The sequence below is a fragment of the Choristoneura fumiferana genome, chromosome 3 (genome assembly GCF_025370935.1).
Source record: "Choristoneura fumiferana chromosome 3, NRCan_CFum_1, whole genome shotgun sequence".
In the NCBI taxonomy this organism is placed as follows: domain Eukaryota; kingdom Metazoa; phylum Arthropoda; class Insecta; order Lepidoptera; family Tortricidae; genus Choristoneura; species Choristoneura fumiferana.
Genome location: NC_133474.1, coordinates 10,775,529 through 10,792,900, shown reverse-complemented (window position 1 = coordinate 10,792,900; position 17,372 = coordinate 10,775,529). Strand labels below are relative to the sequence as shown.

The 17,372-nt window shown below is 36.9% G+C and overlaps 3 protein-coding genes across 6 annotated transcripts; 2 read left to right on the top strand and 1 right to left on the bottom strand.

Moving 5' to 3' along the window:
- The first annotated feature begins 741 nt into the window (after positions 1 to 741).
- mTerf3 (mitochondrial transcription termination factor 3) lies at positions 742 to 3,577 on the top strand. Of its 4 annotated transcripts, XM_074085565.1 has the most exons (4): positions 1,234 to 1,321; positions 1,412 to 1,984; positions 2,959 to 3,173; positions 3,262 to 3,577. In XM_074085565.1, exons 2-4 carry the CDS (start codon positions 1,470 to 1,472, stop codon positions 3,537 to 3,539), a joined length of 1,008 nt encoding a protein of 335 aa, XP_073941666.1. In that variant the 5' UTR covers positions 1,234 to 1,321; positions 1,412 to 1,469; the 3' UTR covers positions 3,540 to 3,577. The 4 variants fall into 4 exon arrangements, with proteins under 4 accessions (XP_073941669.1, XP_073941668.1, XP_073941665.1 ...); XM_074085568.1 differs by lacking the exons at positions 1,234 to 1,321; positions 1,412 to 1,984 and adding an exon at positions 742 to 821; XM_074085567.1 differs by lacking the exon at positions 1,412 to 1,984 and having other exon boundaries at positions 1,143 to 1,321.
- LOC141426564 (endoplasmic reticulum-Golgi intermediate compartment protein 3) lies at positions 3,505 to 17,182 on the bottom strand. Its single transcript, XM_074085563.1, has 8 exons — positions 16,897 to 17,182; positions 16,659 to 16,817; positions 9,884 to 10,023; positions 7,147 to 7,220; positions 5,863 to 6,028; positions 5,452 to 5,641; positions 3,822 to 4,023; positions 3,505 to 3,692 (listed from the first exon to the last, which is right to left on the bottom strand). Exons 1-8 carry the CDS (start codon positions 16,988 to 16,990, stop codon positions 3,557 to 3,559), a joined length of 1,161 nt encoding a protein of 386 aa, XP_073941664.1. The 5' UTR covers positions 16,991 to 17,182; the 3' UTR covers positions 3,505 to 3,556.
- Positions 4,094 to 5,434, top strand: LOC141426566 (reactive oxygen species modulator 1). Its single transcript, XM_074085569.1, has 2 exons — positions 4,094 to 4,513; positions 4,675 to 5,434. Exons 1-2 carry the CDS (start codon positions 4,383 to 4,385, stop codon positions 4,781 to 4,783), a joined length of 240 nt encoding a protein of 79 aa, XP_073941670.1. The 5' UTR covers positions 4,094 to 4,382; the 3' UTR covers positions 4,784 to 5,434.
- Positions 17,183 to 17,372: the final 190 nt, after the last annotated feature.

The window sequence follows — 17,372 nt, the reverse complement described above, 5'->3', positions numbered from 1 at the left end:
CATGTATGCCAGAATCGGAGCAAGTGGAAGGATGTAGTCTGCCTACCCCGTTGGGAAAGAGGCGTGATTGTATGTATGTATGTATGTAATGTACTTTGCATGCTATTTTTAATTATTTATTTATTCATTCGTTCACTCTTTTCTTTTTGACCCCAGTTTAAACTACATTTTGCGTATGAGTTTTTTTTTCTTGTGCTTAAATAATTTGTTGTGATTCTTTCGCTCAACTACTATAAGGACCTTGTCCTTCAAGTAGCCTAAAAGGCGACCAGTCGCCACTTAGAATTTTACGTCGCCGATTTTCATACCGAGTAGCCTAATTGGCGACAAATCGCCTACGTTGGCAGCACTGCTGTCGTGTCTACACTACGACACGACAGCTGTAAATCTACACCAAATCTACACTGTAGATGACGGTGTGAACAGCTGTTGTCAGTTATGCATGCAGTTCCAATAAGACCTCTCAGAGGAAATAAACACATGGAGAGGCCCCATTCTACTATAGATACATTTTGATATGCAAATATGTGTAAAATCAATGTAGAAATAAAAAAACACGTATTATCTCTTTCTTTCTAAGGTGTGTCGGCATATAAAAACAACTTCGTGTTGTTGACATCTAGTGATGCAAACGCAATATGACTTTGTGTTCCATAGAACAGCAGGACTACTCCGAAACTCGAAACTCGAAGTTCGTGTCGTGCGGTCCCTCTCACTCTCGTATTAAATAGTATAAGTTTCAGAGGGACCGCACGATACGAACTTCGAGTTTCGGAGTAGCCCTGCAGTGTTCTCGGAAAACGAGAAATGACTCTTTATAGGTAAGTTGCAGTTTTTCCATCAAATAGTGCCATTTCATGGTAATATTTACATAATGATAATTAATTTTCTTAAGCTTTTATCATTTCAAAGATATGCAGATTTATCACCATTTAGGGGCTGTTTCTCCATCCATTGATTAGTGTTAACTGGCGGTTAGGTTAGGTGTGATGCCGTCTCTATTTGTTTTGTTCGAATAGACGGAAACGGCATCACATTTAACCGCCGGTTAACGCTAATCAATGGATGGTGAAACAGCCCCTTAGTATTGTATTGTAACTTTATTGTTTTTTCGATATCGATATTTATCGGTTTTCCTATATTTCGCTCATAGTTGACAATGACAAGTTGAGATGACATGACATGACAGGACAGAAAAGAGAATGAATGACACAACACCGACAGTCAGTCAGTATTAAGTATGTATGTGGTCATGGTATCAGTACAGTAACTCTAACGCAGTGATTATATACTCTTTGAGTAACTCAGTAGCGAGTGTGAGGTGAAAATAATTCAATTCATAATTTTTTATTTGTTCGTATTGTCTTCAGTTGACGAATAATAATAATAATAATTTAATTAATTTATTCAGATAATTACATCCATTCCGAATGAATGACCCGTAAATCCCAAATGTATAATTCCTCGCAATGTTTTCACGAGTACTGAAGGATACCTCATTTTCTCGTTACATTTGTCGATATGTACAAAATAAAAACGCTAGTATAATACAACAATATAAGGTGCCAAATAATATAGGAAGCGACACAGAAGCAAATGCTCTGCAAAAAGTGGACAAAGATTTGTCTGGACTTACGCCGTACTATCCTAAGTCTTTTAACTTAGCAGGTTATGTTAATACTTCAGAGACACTGCAAAAGTTAATTCAATTGAATGTCAACTTGAGCCAGATTGAGAAGAAACCACACCTTGCTGAAAAGATTCTAAAATTAAATTTTGAAAGAGATGTACAAGGTCACATCTTCTTTCTTAAAGACTATGTGGATATTGAAGAAATAGGAAGTTTTATAACTAAAAATCCTTTGATTTTAACTGAATTACTAGATGACCTCAGAGTAAGAATAAACTATTTAGAATCAAAATGTTTCTCAGAAACCCAAATAAAACGTATAATTACTGAAAATCCATTTTGGCTCATGTTTAGGTATGTATTAGTAAAAGTTATTACTATTTTTATTATGTATTATTTATTTAAGTTACACTGATTTCAATGTACTGTTGTGGGTGAATATAGCTTTTTAAGTCTATCTGTGCTTTGAATACTAACAAAATCTGGATCATATTGACTGAATTAATAAATATTATTATTGTATTTGATAGTAGTGTGTATCTACAGTTAAACCATTTAGAACAACATTAAAGGGACGGCAATATTAAATTTGGCCGTAAAACATGGTTGGTCATTATAACCAGAGTTACTTTGGTATTATAAGATTGTGTTGGGGTTTTTTCTTGGTCATAACGTCTGATATGTCATTATTATAACTGGTGTTGCTAAACACGCGGTTTTGACTGTAATTGCATAATTTTTGAAAGTCATAACAACATAATATTCATTATCATTATAGTTTTTGGTGGTCATATTCTTTTTCCACAGTAACTGTAAATTTTTCAGGAATTTGTAAATGGTCACCTGTAGAACCTGTAGGTTAGGTTTGTTTTATTACAATTCTAAACAATTAATGGATTCAGGGTTTTTTTTCTTCTAACAAACTACATTGTGACAGTCATTATGTTATGACTTTCAACCATTATGCAAGCCAATATGGGACTCCTTTTATAGACTATCATTCCCATGAAGTGTACAGCAAGAACTTTCTGCACTAGGCATCAGATACCGAGACAAAATGGGATGAGTGCCTGTGATATGCTCCTGTGTGGGATGTTGGTGTGTGTGTGTGTGCTTAACCCGTCACGCGTCCAAGACTCTACATTAGTCCCTAACTTTTTTGTGCGGGAAATGCCCTAGAGACTACCAGTTAGTAGTTTACCAGTTGTCTCTAAGACATTTCCCGCAATAAAGTTAGGGACTAATGTAGTCTCTAGGACGCGTGACGGGTTAATTGTGGTAGCAAAACAAAATTTATTTTTTTTAACAGTTTCTTGTTTTATTTCCAGCACTACAAGAATAGATCGTAGATTTGGGTTTTATCAAGAAAAATTTATTTTGAAAGGCAAAGATGTGAGGCTCCTTGCTACTAAGCAGCCCAAACTTATAACATACAATCTACATCATGTTAACACAAACATATTTGCATTAAAAGAGGAGATGGGTTTTAATCAGGAGGAACTTAAACAGTTGGTTTTAAAGAAACCAAAACTCTATATGCTTGGTAAGTTTCGGATCTGTAAAAGGTGTGTTGACTCTTTTTATTTGGATTCTGTTTAATGTAATAATGTAACACTTTTCTTTCATTTCAGGGCACAAGACTTTATTGGAAAGATTTAACTATGTACACAATGAAATGCAAATACCTCATCATAGAATTTTAGAGGATCCTGAAGTGTTGCTGAGTAGGAATTTTAGAATAAAGCAACGCCATTTATTTTTAAGTAGGCTTGGAAGAGCTCAATATAATCCAAAGAAGGAAAATTATGTACCAGTTAAAAGTTTAGTGGAAGGCACAGATATAGAGTTTTGTAAACAGTATGCAAAATGCAATGTTGCTGATTATAATTTATTTCTTAAAACTTTATAAATCATAAAATAAAGTGTTTAACCAGTTTTTCCAAGTAATACTTTGTTTTGAAATGCATTGACTGAATGGTATAAAAGCGAATCAAATATTCCTGCTACTGTAAAAACTCCTCCAACAATTGCACAGATGTTAGTTGCGAAATGACCAATAGACCTGAAAGAAAAAACTGAATTAGGCCAGTGTTGCCAAACATTACATGCACACATGTTATTAATATATTTATAAATTTTAATAAATTGTGAATGGCTGAAGGGAAAAAATATTTCTTATGGAGTTAGTTACCTTTCTTTTTCTGTATATTTAACCATCAAGGGTGAAAGTTCATAACTAAAGAATGCACCAGGCATCCCAGATTCTGAGTTTATATTGGAAACAGATTTTTGGTGTCTAGTCACAGAAAACTGATTAGTGTGTAAAACGGTATTGTCAAGTTTTACATAAACTGTTGGGACAATCTTTATATAGTACTGAAACATCACTGCACCTGTAACAAAATAAATCCGTTGGAGAACGGTTATAAAATAAAAGAATGAAGAATTAGAATTTCATATTTACGTCAAAAATGTGATAGCCGTATCCTGAGTTTTGCATTTAAAGGTTTCTACTATTACTTATTTTGTGTTAAAAGTAAAATGCCGACTTAAACAATAAGTTAAGGCGTATAGATAAAGAAAATAATTTTATGTGTAGGTGAGATCCCTTTGCCTTTCCTGGTGGCCCAGAATTAAAAAATATGGTAGTGACAGACAGACAGCTGTCGCCAAACTGTCACTTCAAAGAGCATAAATTCTTTTAAGACGATCTTTATTTATCCGTGATTTTGGTAAATCAACTACTATCACGATGCCTGTACCCGGAGGCATGTACCAAAACCAAGGGCCCACTTGTTTTGACAAGATGAAGATGGGCTTCATGATAGGATTCTGTGTTGGAATGGCTAGTGGTGGACTTTTTGGTGGTTTTACTGCATTGAGGTTAGTTGTATTTACATAATTACTTAGTTTAAAGTTATTCATTTATTCTGGTCTGGTAGTATATTCATAAACGAAAAGATAATTCAAAATTAAAATCTAGGCTTTTACTACTAATAAGTATGAATCCTTTTAAAAAATTGGTCTGGAATTGTTGCTTACAGGTATGGGGCAAGAGGTCGTGAGTTAGTGCACTCGGTCGGTAAAGTTATGCTTCAAGGTGGTGGAACATTCGGGACTTTTATGGCAATTGGCACTGGAATACGCTGTTGAATTAGGCAATTACATTTTGTACATATAACCTAGTAGTTACATTTATTGTTGCATTCATTTTAATACACTATTATTATTAAGATTATGAGTGTTTAAATTGACTAGCTGTTAGAATACAATCCCGAGTTCAAGAGTAATCAGAACATGTATGATTGGTCTTGAATAAATGGTTGGACTGTGCAGTAACACTGCCGAGTCACAGATAGCACACAGACTTATTAACACTTAACTGTCTTAGATTTATGATAGTAAACATCATCAATTTGTTAGTACATGTCAAGTTTGTTTCAAACACTTTTGTTTCACCTGTCCAAAGGATGTATTGCCTAATGACGCGAGCGTTAGAAATGTTAAGCAATACAGCCTCTGGTGTTTGTCTATCTGTAATCAAATCAGGCAAGTCAATCTGGGATTACTTTTACATTATAGAGGTTGACTGACAATGCAAGTACAGTTAACAAGAAGTACAATCAGCCAAACTGTATTAAAAAAGTTTTTTTATTTATTACACATGTCAAGATTTTTAGTAGCTGTTGAATCAATGAAGGGTTGAATCTGGTATGTACTGATTTATATGCTTTGGTTCCAAAATATATATTTTTAGCTTATACTTGAAGAAGATTGCAATAGTAAATAAAATAAAGAACTATTTTCCTTGTTATTCTTACCTTCCTTTGCTAAGCCCTTGACTCCATCTAATGGTGCAGTGTTAGCACTTTTGATGTCAGTTCCAAAAGACAAATGCTGAATGATATGTGTTGTGTTGAACACTGAAGAAGAATATGGTTGCACATCATGTACATGGACATGGTTGATTGTGAAACTCTTGCCTGGTGCTATGTGGAAACTTCCACCAACCTAAAAAAAAGAAGTTAATGTCACTTTTTTTTCATGGGATTTATCCTTTTCTTATATCCTTTTTAAGACTGGAGGTACTGTTTTACAAATAGGCATCATCCCACAGCAAAAATTAGAAACTGGCTGAAAGAAGGTCAAATTTTTTCAAAAATACAAAATTGTTGCCATATCGCACAAAAATAGAAGTTCTACATAACTTAACAAAACAATTACAAACATACCCGGTTGACTTCCATATAGCCATATATTTGGCAACCTTCCTTGAGAGCATTATTTGCTTTTTCAACCGACTCATCGTCTTTACATTGTTCAATAGTGGTTAAATCAGGGAGAGCCCATCGTCTTAGCTTATATGCTTCTTTTACATCATCACAGGTATTACAACATCTATAAAATCAAGAAAGAATGAAGAATGAGCATAGATGGGACAAAATATAAGGTCAAAATAAGTAGGTCTGCCATTTGGTGATCCGTCGTTTCGCCGATTTTAATCAGGTACGCAGATTTTCGTTTCGCAGACAACTATTGGCAGATTTTTCTTTTGGCCGAGCAACGTTTGGTATAATTTCGTTACGCCTATTATTCGTTTCGCCGAGTAGTCGGTAGGAAGATTAGCGATACTTATTCAGATAGTCGATTGTTTGTTTCGTAATTGTTTCAGTTGACCGAACAACTGTTCGCCGAAACACGATAAACGAGAGTTATCGCATAACATCAAAATGTGTGGTTAGGTGCGACGACGAGCGTGAGCGAGGAGGAGTGTTAGGTAGAATTGTGACCAACAACGCACGAGCCGAGCGAGAGAAGCGAGCGTGCCGCGGCAGTCGCCGGCGAGTCCCAGAACCGAACTGCTGGCGTCGCGACTTAGTTTGTTTTGACTTCAATATAAAATACACATGAATTCGAAAGCGAAAAGTTGTTCGAGCAAACGTTGAAAATATGTAGTGATTAATCGGCTAAACGAATTTTTGTTAATAGTTGTTCGGCTTACTTCGGCTCACAAGCCAACTGAATAGTCTACTAAAGGTTAAGTTACGAAACGTTAGTCTGCGAAACAATACATCTGCGTACAACTTCATCGGCGTACCGTTACTCGGCGAAACGTAGTCTGCCAATCAATAATCTGCGTACAAAATTGTCGGCGAATCATTAGATAACCCTGCCATTTGCTAGTAATTTTCACATTCAAATCTTCAAAGTTCCAAGTTCCAACCACGGCTTCCAACTGATTGACTCATCAATCATTCATCAAGCAACAACACGCAGCCCAAATGCTTGGATCTAGAAAGATGAAATTTTGTATAGTTTCCTTTCATAATTTTTAGACAAGGAATAAGAACGATTTTGGGAAATTTCCACATGATAGGGAACTCAGTATCAGGTGTGAAGCCATGGGAGTAAACAAGTTTACCTACATGGAATCCCATAGCCTGCTGCGCCTGCTGCCACCAGTCTGAAGCCAGCATTGGTTAAAATAAAGTAGAAAATTAAAAAGCAATGCTCACTGAGATTCATTCAAAGCGGCGCCATAGCAACTGCCACAGGTAAATGTCATCAATTCTGAAGAATTTTTCTTTACCTGAACAATACAACAAAATACAATATTAGAATACAGTCTACACTTATATCAATATACTAAAGTATCTACATTGCTAGGTTTTTAAAGAAAAAATAATTGCGGTAGAAAATTAAAAAATGCAATGCTCACAATGTAATTCATGTCAATAGACGGGGCCATAGCAAGCTGGCCAAAAAATCAGGTAAATGTTCACAATTCTGAAGAATTTTTCTCGGCCTGAACCGAGATACAGACAAATACAAAATTTTTTTTAACTGTATTTTATTTTTTTACCTAAAAAAACTCGCAAATTCCAAACTGTTTCCATTATTACGATCGCTAAAACCTAATAAGATTAATACATTGCTAGGTTTTTAAAGAAAAAAATATAATAAATGCGGTCCGTTTCTACAAAATTAATAAGTCAAATTCTATAAAAATACAGCAAATTTATTTACAAATGTATTCTCACAATCCTTACATTAATTTTCACGAAAATCAAACTACTTCACCTATTAACCATCTTTATCGAAAAGAAATGAGCAAGTTGTGACTTGTTACTCTCCTTAGCGGTGTCAATGAGTTGCAAGTACCACACGCACCGAGCCCGGGGGGCGACCAATCAAAATCCCAACTCGTGCCAGCGGTAAACCGCGCGCCAAAATTTAAATTGAGTGCCGCCGTTGAGTCTCGGCCGCGGCCGAGAATCTCGGCTGTTTTGGGCCGAGACCGAGACCGAGATTATCGGCCCGATTTTTGGCCGAGAATTGCCGAAACCGAGACCGAGACCGAGATCTCGGTCGGACCTTATTAATTTGCATCATTAGTTTTTTTTATTTTCAGCTGTTCCCAAAATATGGGACTTAGATAGAAAAGAAATGGAAAAATATGAAGAACGAAATTTCCGAAAGGTATTAGTGGCGTTAATAAAACTGATTTAATAATCGATTTAGAATATTTATTTAAGAAAAATAATTATATATTTTTGGATATTGGTACAATTTAAAAAAAAAAAAATTTTTTTTTCATACGCGTAAGATTACATTAAAAAAATTTTTTTTTAAACCGCCTATTTCAAAAAAAACCTTTAATTATGGCTTATAATGTAGAAATATTATGTAAAAAAATCTAGAATGGTATCTCGATTCGTTTAGAAGAAAGACGAACTAACGTACGGAGGTGTTGCAGGGCGCAATATACTGCGCTGGCTCTGTGCACTACATCAGCGCCACCTTTGACTATATAAACAGCGCCACCTAGCGTCCGCAACTTTTTGGCTCTGATGCTCTGACGTTTTGAAATTTCATCGCGACATTGTGACAAAAATCAAACCTATTACACATTTATTCAGGTCCCAGTCCCACAGGAGTTCAATCGACCTAAATAAGAACAAAATTCATAACCTGACATTTTTTTCGCTGCCCGCTTCACGTGAAATGCCCAAAAATTTAAAGCTTGCTTTTTTGTTTTATACAGAATTTTTAGGACTCCCAAAATTACAACGAGGCTTGAATCACGATTTATTTTGTATTTTTGTCAATTTAAGGGTTAAATTAAGTAGGTACTCAATACAAGTTTCTGTTTATATTTGAGGTCCGCACAAAATAGGCTGTCCCTTCATCAGCTATAAAGGCTGGTGTATAGGTAAATAGCTGCACGTCTGGAATAACATTAAGTACCTAAAACTACTTTTTCTCGCTCTCGACATCTCAACTGCTGGGCTACTCCGAAACTCGAAGTTCGTGTCGTGCGGTCCCTCTGACACTTACACTGTTTGATACGAGAGCGAGAGGGACCGCACGACACGAACTTCGAGTTTCGGAGTAGCCCTGCTGTTGGGTTTACGGAGTCATGAAATTTTGCACTGTACTGATGTAAGGTTCGAGAATTCTCACGGGATTTTTTGTTTGTTATTCCTTCCTATTGAAAAGGGTACATGGATTTGGTTGAAATTTGGGTACGTAGATAGCTGGATGTGTGAAATAAAATAACATATAGGACATAAGTGACTTTTTATCCCGATATTCGCAGGATTAGAGACAATTGGCGCGGGTGGTTTATTTGTAGCTAACTAGCTGTTGCACGCGACTCCGTCCACGTAGAATTCGTTATCCGCTATCCCGCGGGAACTATTCATTTTTTCGGGATAAAAACTTTCCTATGTCCTTTTCCAGGACTCATACTATCTGTATACCGAATTAAATCTAAATCGGATCAGCGGAGTTCAGCGGTTTAGACGTGAAGAGTGAAGTCTGTTTGTCTAACACTTACAAACTTTCACATTTATAATATTAGTGGGACATTAATGTAATCCATCGCAATTCAATGGTGCGTGTGAAGTTCCCAATCCGCACTGGGCCCGCGTGGGAACTATAGCCCAAGCCCTCTTGTTCTGAGAGGAGGCCTGTGCCCAGCAGTGGGACGTATATAGGCTGGGATGATGATGATGAATGTAATCCACAATGGGAATTTAGTAAAGTTCAATTCAAGTGCAGGATCTAATAACATTGGGGGAGGCCTATGTCCAGCAGTGGACATCTTTCGGTTGACATGATGATGATGATCTAATAACTAGTATTGAATATTTGCTGCCTGTCAGTACGGAACCCTACACTGGGCGTGGCAAAATCGCATTGTCTTAATTGTTTGCATGTATTATGTAATGAGATAGAGTAGAAGCTTACCGCACTAGTAGATGTCATAAATTCCTGTTTCTGTGGATCCTCTACAGCTTTCCCAGTTAAATCTAACCGTCGTTTGTGTATATTGTGGTCCATTTGAAGGTGTTGCTCTCCAGATGAATCCATGGCATCAAGCACCAGATCTAAACAACACAATAGTAAAAAGAAATGCTTTAAGACACCTTTTATTTGTTTATGGTCTATTTAATAATAATAAATAATAATAATTTTCTCAAAAATGACCGTAAAAGTTGACATTATTCTTTACATATCAGAAGGTGAAGTGCATAGTTTATGGTCAGCGAAAAATTAAAAAGTTAAAACGATTGCAGGCGCGCTAGCTCGACAATAATGAATTAGCGCGCCTGCAATCAGTCACATTTTTTTTTAAGTTAAAAAGGCCATGGCAATATTGGCACAAGTCGTATACATACAGCCAAGTCTAATGGCCGGTATCAGATATTTTGTTGGAACTCCGGACTTTTTCTATTGGGTCTGAAATAGCTTGTGGTGTTTTCGGTGGAAAAATACACCTGCAGTTTATTTTTTAATGAAAAAAGGCGGGAAAGCATAAGAAAAATATTGGAATAAAATTTAATTTTACAATATATTTTGAGAAAAAGTTTATTCTATTTCAGAATTATTCACCATTTTTGAGAAAAGCTTTATATTAGTCTCGGCTGGAATAGCAATTGCTGGCTTCGTATTAGTTAAACGGACTCGCAAGCTCGTCCGTTTAATACTCATACTCAGCCAGCAATTGCCTACTTCCAGGCCACGACAATAATCTACTAATATTTATGTTAACTATTTGTGTGCCAATAAATTAATAATCATCATCATCCCAGCCTATATACGTCCCACTGCTGGGCACAGGCCTCCTCTCAGAACAAGAGGGCTTGGGCTATAGTTCCCACGCGGGCCCAGTGCGGATTGGGAACTTCACACACACCATTGAATTGCTTCGCAGGTTGTGCAGGTTTCCTCACGATGTTTTCCTTCACCGCAAAGCTCGTGGTAAATTTCAAATGTAATTCCGCACATGAATTTGGAAAAACTCAGAGGTGCGAGCCGGGGTTTGAACCCACGACCCTCTGTTTGAGAGGCGATAGGTCAAACCACTAGGCCACATTAATAATACCTTTGTAAATATGCTTTACATAAAATACATTGTTTGGTTTTGTTTTGATTAAAAAGAAAACATATGCTGAAACGGCAAGAATAAAAAATAATGATCTAAACCAATTCCAAATCATACCTACTAATCAAGCAATCTGAAAAATTTGATTTAATCCTACAACAATTGAGCGCTATGTTAAGCCTCTTAAGCAACCTCATCAACAAAATAGCAAAACAGGATTAAGCCTTAGAATAGCTACTTGGAACATTAATGGATTGGCACCTAACAAACACGAAGTTGAAGTACTCATTGTCAACAACAAACTCGACATTGTGCTTGTTTCTGAGGCACACTGCACAGAAAAGACCGACGGGACTGGTCATGGCGGGACAGCAATAATAATACGTAAAAATATTAAACACCACATCATGCCAGAATTTAAAACCAATCTAATACAAGCGACTTCTGTAACCGTGAAGGATAAATGTGGCTACTTTAATATATCTGCAATTTACTGCCCACCGGGACGCGCCATTGATTGCTCCGCATTTAGTCAGTATTTTTCAACACTTGGTGGAAGATTTATTGCTGGAGGCGACTGGAATGCCAAGCATGTACACTGGGGCTCCAGGTTAATCACCACCAGAGGCAGGCAACTAAAACTGGCTATAGATAATAGCAACTTAAAAACTGTATCAACGTCCGAACCCACTTACTGGCCGACAGATTATAACAAAATACCAGACCTGTTAGATTTCTTCGTCGTAAATAGATTATCTCAGCATAACCTCAAGGTAGAATCATGCCTAGATGGCTCCTCCAATCACACCCCCATTTATCCTAACAGTCAGTATTACTCTCATAAAATTGGAAAAACCGATGTCTCTATATAACTCTCGAACTGACTGGAGCGCCTTTCGTGATTACATAAATGACAATGTCAACTTACAAGTAAAGCTTAAAACGACAGACGATATTGAACTGGCAGCTCAGAGTATTACGACAGTGATTCAAAATGCTTGCTGGGAAACAACTCCCATTGTCCCAAATAAAGAACAGACAACTAATATCCCTCTAAAGGTAAGAAACAAAATATCCGAAAAACGAAGACTACGGCGTATGTGGCACCTTAGCAGACATCCGGCTGATAAAACTGCACTAAACAGAGCCAACCGGGAGTTAAAAAACCTAATTAAGACAGTAAAAGATGACACATTGCAAACCACATTGGAATCACTAACTGCAACCAGAGCCACCAACTATTCCCTATGGAAAGCTGCCAAGTCCTATGATAGACCACAAACGCATAAGGCCCCTATCAGAGATGATTTAGACAAATGGGCTAGAACAAACCAAGAAAAGGCGAATATGTTTGCTGAACATCTGTCGCAGGTATTTACACCAAACGTTGCGTTGGAAAACGAGACGGAGGAGTATATAGAGAAAGTACTGCAAGAAGATCTTCAACTAGACTTTCCGATCAAACCAGTCACCCCTAAGGAGCTGCAAGAGTACATAAGAAATCTGGACAATAAAAAAGCACCGGGATATGATCTAATAACAAAAGAAGTTCTGAGAGAACTACCCAGGAAAGCAATCGTCTTCCTTACTGTCTTGTTTAATTCCATACTCAGACTTCAATATTATCCTGACTCATGGAAGGTCTCACAAGTGATCATGATTTACAAGCCGGGCAAGCCAGTTAATGAAAAGACATCCTACAGACCGATAAGTCTCCTTCCGACTCTGTCAAAACTGTTTGAGAGAATCTTACTGAGTCGAGCCATACCACTGCTGGCAGAACGAAACATAATACCAGATCATCAATTCGGCTTTAGGAAACAGCATGGTACAGTAGAACAGGTCCACAGAGTGTACCAATGCATTAGGAAGACCCTAGAAGAAAAGAAATTCTGCTCCTCGGCATTTCTAGATATTCAACAGGCCTTTGATAGGGTCTGGCACAAAGGGTTACTATTCAAGATTAAAAAGACCTTACCGCATCCGTTTTATTTACTCCTTAAATCGTATCTTGCGGATAGGATGTTCTTTGTAAAGGAGGTTGATGCTACATCCAAGTTGTATCCAATTAAAGCCGGGGTGCCTCAAGGATCTGTTTTGGGCCCTGTTCTGTATAACCTGTACACAGCGGATCTCCCAGACGTCCCTGGAGTTGTCACTGCAACCTATGCAGATGACACTGCAACGCAAACGCAGACATTGCATCGACTATGCTCCAGAGGGGCTTAGAGTTGGTATCAACTCCAGGTTCCTGTATAGGAATGGCTCGATAAATGGAGGATAACAGCAAGCGTTAGCAAATCTGTGCAAGTGACATTCTCACTCAGACAAGGCAACTGCCCACCAGTAAAACTGGGCAACACAACTCTACCACATGACGATCATGTGAGATACCTTGGCATTTATCTGGACAGACGACTGACCTGGAAGACACACATCAAAGCTAAAAGGGATGATATAGCTCTCAAACACAGAGCCCTACCTAGGATGCTCGGAAGAAACTCGAAGCTGTCTATATACAATAAACTCCTTATCTATAAGGCCACTCTCAAGCCAGTGTGGATGTATGGCATTGAGCTTTGGGGCAGTGCCAGCGAATCCAGCATAATGACCCTGCAGCGTTTGCAGAACACGATCTTGAGGTCAATTGCTAATGTGCCATGGTACACAACAAACAAAGAGATACATCAGCATCTAAGCATCCCTACAATAAAGGAGGAAATAAGCACGACAGCTAAGACGTTTCAAACGCGACTTGAATACCATCCGAACGCCCTGGCCCGGCAGCTAACAATAGTTGACTATCAGAGGCGGCTCAAAAGACATACCATCCAAGAACTGAAGACACGCTTCTAGTTTCTATGTATTGTCTTGTATGAGTGATTGCGCGACGCTGGAGTGCACACTCTGAAACGCGAGTAACTGGAACAGCACATCTGATCATAGTCCTTTGTTCGGACTGATAGCAGATTACTGAGAAAAAAAAAATGTTTGATATTAGGGGTGAGTGAGTGAGATGTTCTTACTATACATCAGCGACTCGTGGCAATTTAATAGCATTAGTGATGAGACAAACTAAAACTACATGAGACTTTAGAGATCATTTTTAATGTTGAAAAGTCACGTTCATTACTGATACTGTGACCAAAAGGTAAACAGTAGGTAATATCAAAAATCCAAGATATGAATATCTTATTACAAAATAAAGAAATTGAAACAAAGAGAACATCAACAAAAATATGTTGCAACATTAGAGAAGAATGCTGCTTTTACCCATCATGTCAGTCAAAGTCGAAAGATTATTTTCTTACACCAAGTGTATTTTCTCAAATATATAAGTAAGATAACTTCTAAAACTATTGCAACAAACGTTAATTATCTATCACAAATGTCATATATTCAAATATTGAAAATACTTTGTCTAATTGGTTTCTATTGCTCGACTCATACAGAAAACCATAGTCACATCACTTGTCTTTCAGAAACGTCAAATGCTACCTCAATATGGCGTACACGGTGCGTAAAATATTAGAATTTCAAAAGCCTAAAAGAAAGAAAGAAAGAAAATACATTTATTCACAACACAAGACACAACAATAGTATTAAGTACAAATAGACAACACGTAGGAAAGTATGTGTCATTGCGGTTGTGAATCGGACACTGGCTCAGCATAATGCTGAAGCGTTAATAATAAACACCCCAGCGCTGCCTATTATTAGCCTATTTATTTATTTGAAAAATTAAGATGGGTTAAAGACGCAAGAGCGAGGCCCTTAAGGAGATGCACTTAACTTGTAATCCCACACCACAAAACAGCATCGTTTAAGGGGAGTTTTAAATTTGCCGCGGCTAAAATATGGAACGATCTGCCGCCACCCTTACGGGAACCTATGCCACTGTTAGCATACAAGCGGTTAGTCAGGACACACCTTATGAATAGCCAAAGCGGGTTTCACTCTCCCTCATAACGACAAACTAAAAGACACAGCGATTACGCAGTACATACACCCACAGTGATCACGCACACCCGCAGCAATTACACACACCCGCAGTAATCACACACACACACACCCACAGCGATCACGGACACCCACATGCATAATACTCAGGCGCATGCACAAATACGCAACACAGCACCCACCACATTTTTTATTTATATGGTTATTGCATTTGTTGAGGTACAAATGAGGTACATATTTACACAGCATACCAAATTTTCGGGTAGCGACCGTCCCTCTTCTAGGGACCAATCTGAAAACCAGCGCTGGGCATGCCTAGCATACGCTGAGATTGGGACCCATTTCTTAAAATTCTTAGTGTTTTTAGTTTTTAATAATTCGTTTTTTTATATATTAGTTTTTACTTTTTATTCTAAATTTTATTGTATGTTTTTTTTTTGTGAGTTGTACTGAGCTAGGTTTTTTTTTGGCAATAAAGATTATTTTACTTTACTTTACATTACAATGCCATGAGTCGCCGATGTTTAGTTATTACATCTGCTCACCCACTCAAGATTTGCTTATATTTATAACCGACTTCAAAAACAAGGAGGAGGTTATCAATTTCAATAATGAAGATAGGAAAATTTACTCAACACATTACTTAATTTTTTAAAGGTAACAAAACTACATTCAATGAGCTTTGAATTTGTTTCTTTCATTTTGCATTTGTGTAGTTAAAAGAAATAGAAGAAAGTTTACATTTAATGGTTTTTCTTTCATTTTATTTTATTTAGTTTATTAGAGATCCTTATGATTAGAGTAGCCCTATTACATGAAGGGTTGATTATATGCTATAACATTTTAAACTTTTGTGATTCTCACTCATAGTCAATATACCACAAACGGGACTTATCACGCTATTATTACACAAGTAATATTTACCTCTACGTTTCGGCAATGTTACAGTTGCCTAGTTGCGTTGCGTTGTAGTTGTAGTTGTTTGGTGGTGTCTACTCGTGACCACGGCAACTGTAACGTTGCCGAAACGTCAAGGTAAATATTACTTGTGTAATAATAGCGTGATAAGTCCCGTTTGTGGTATATTGACTATGATTATATGCTATCTGAAAGAAAGAAAGAGAAAGAAAAAGTTTATTTGACATATAAACAGTAACTTACATAAAAGAACAGGTTTTTTTTTTATATAAGTTCAATACCTGGGTGTAGTCAATGTATTTAAAAAAAAATTTTGAATGCAGTTTTGTTTATTTTTAAAAACAATACATTTTTTCCTACCAGTAATATTTCCTACTATACATCTTTGAGACTACTACTCCTTCCAAGTGCCACTAAAAATGTCTACCCTGATAAATAAATACTTAAATAAAATAAATAAAAATCATGGGAAACTTGACACCAACTGACCTAGCCTGACTCAAACCTGGGACCTCAAGCTTCGTAGTACACTGTATTGTATTGTCAACCCAGATAAAGAAAGCAAATTGGTAGTTAATTGCTGACTGCATATAGGAGAATGCACATGAATCTCTGTTAACTTCTCTCTCTAGTTTAAGGTATTTGTCAGCTTACTTCTAAAACATAGTGATTATATACTCTTTGGTTACTTCACTAAGTTGTTGCTCAAAGATTTATTAGATTTATTCAAAAAACCTAAAATTAATAAATTTTACTTACAATTACACGAGATAGTAGGAACAATAATGTCTATGTTTATTCTTAACTTATGGCCCCTTGACGTGTCGACGAATAATTCCTCGGATACATTCGGCGACAGATACGTGTGGAGCTCTGATAGGAAGAGCAGAATCATAATAGCAGCGCCGGTGACAGTTACTGCAAACGAGAATAAGGATTATATTTTCTGAAAAGACCGGTGTTATTTTAATGCTTAGATATTTTCAACATTACGTACTTGCGGCTCCTGTGGCAGTTTTTACTCTAAAGTCTTCTAAAGTTTTTGCATATGCATCAAGTTGTTTAAATCTGTCTATAAGTGGAGTCGTCATTTTTTTTCGATGTTAGAGTAATAGTTACTTTGGTTATTATACTACAAATATTCATATGAAAAAGTCTTAGATAATTTAAGGAAAAAGTTGTCAAAATATTAATTAAACTATATAAACTTTGGTGCGAACTGCTATTTTACGTTGATGTGTCAATGTGACTGGATTGGATTTGACTTTTGACTGACAATTTTGCTGACAAATGACAGTGACAGTTTGTGCTTTTTTAAAGAGCTTTGCACTCTTGACGCATTTAGCCAAACAGCCAAACAGGAAATAGTTATTAGTTTTTTTTTATTAATGGCTACGAACGAGGACATTAGCCAATGACAAAGTTAGGGAAAGGGAAACAGTTGTTATAATATGATAGGACGGTGATAGGATG

What these genes read in the sequence shown, in the direction of transcription:
- LOC141426564 (XM_074085563.1), bottom strand. Translation starts at nt 16,990, where the DNA reads ATGACGACTCCACTTATAGACAGATTTAAACAACTTGATGCATATGCA. An exon ending in GCTATATGGAAGTCAACCGG is followed by an intron (nt 5,642 to 5,862) that starts GTATGTTTGTAA and finishes TCTTTTTTTTAG; the next exon opens with GTTGGTGGAAGTTTCCACAT. An exon ending in CAAGGGCTTAGCAAAGGAAG is followed by an intron (nt 4,024 to 5,451) that starts GTAAGAATAACA and finishes ATTTTGTTACAG; the next exon opens with GTGCAGTGATGTTTCAGTAC.
- LOC141426566 (XM_074085569.1), top strand. Translation starts at nt 4,383, where the DNA reads ATGCCTGTACCCGGAGGCATGTACCAAAACCAAGGGCCCACTTGTTTT. An exon ending in GGTGGTTTTACTGCATTGAG is followed by an intron (nt 4,514 to 4,674) that starts GTTAGTTGTATT and finishes TGTTGCTTACAG; the next exon opens with GTATGGGGCAAGAGGTCGTG.
- mTerf3 (XM_074085564.1), top strand. Translation starts at nt 1,470, where the DNA reads ATGTTTTCACGAGTACTGAAGGATACCTCATTTTCTCGTTACATTTGT. An exon ending in CCATTTTGGCTCATGTTTAG is followed by an intron (nt 1,985 to 2,958) that starts GTATGTATTAGT and finishes TTTTATTTCCAG; the next exon opens with CACTACAAGAATAGATCGTA. An exon ending in ACCAAAACTCTATATGCTTG is followed by an intron (nt 3,174 to 3,261) that starts GTAAGTTTCGGA and finishes CTTTCATTTCAG; the next exon opens with GGCACAAGACTTTATTGGAA.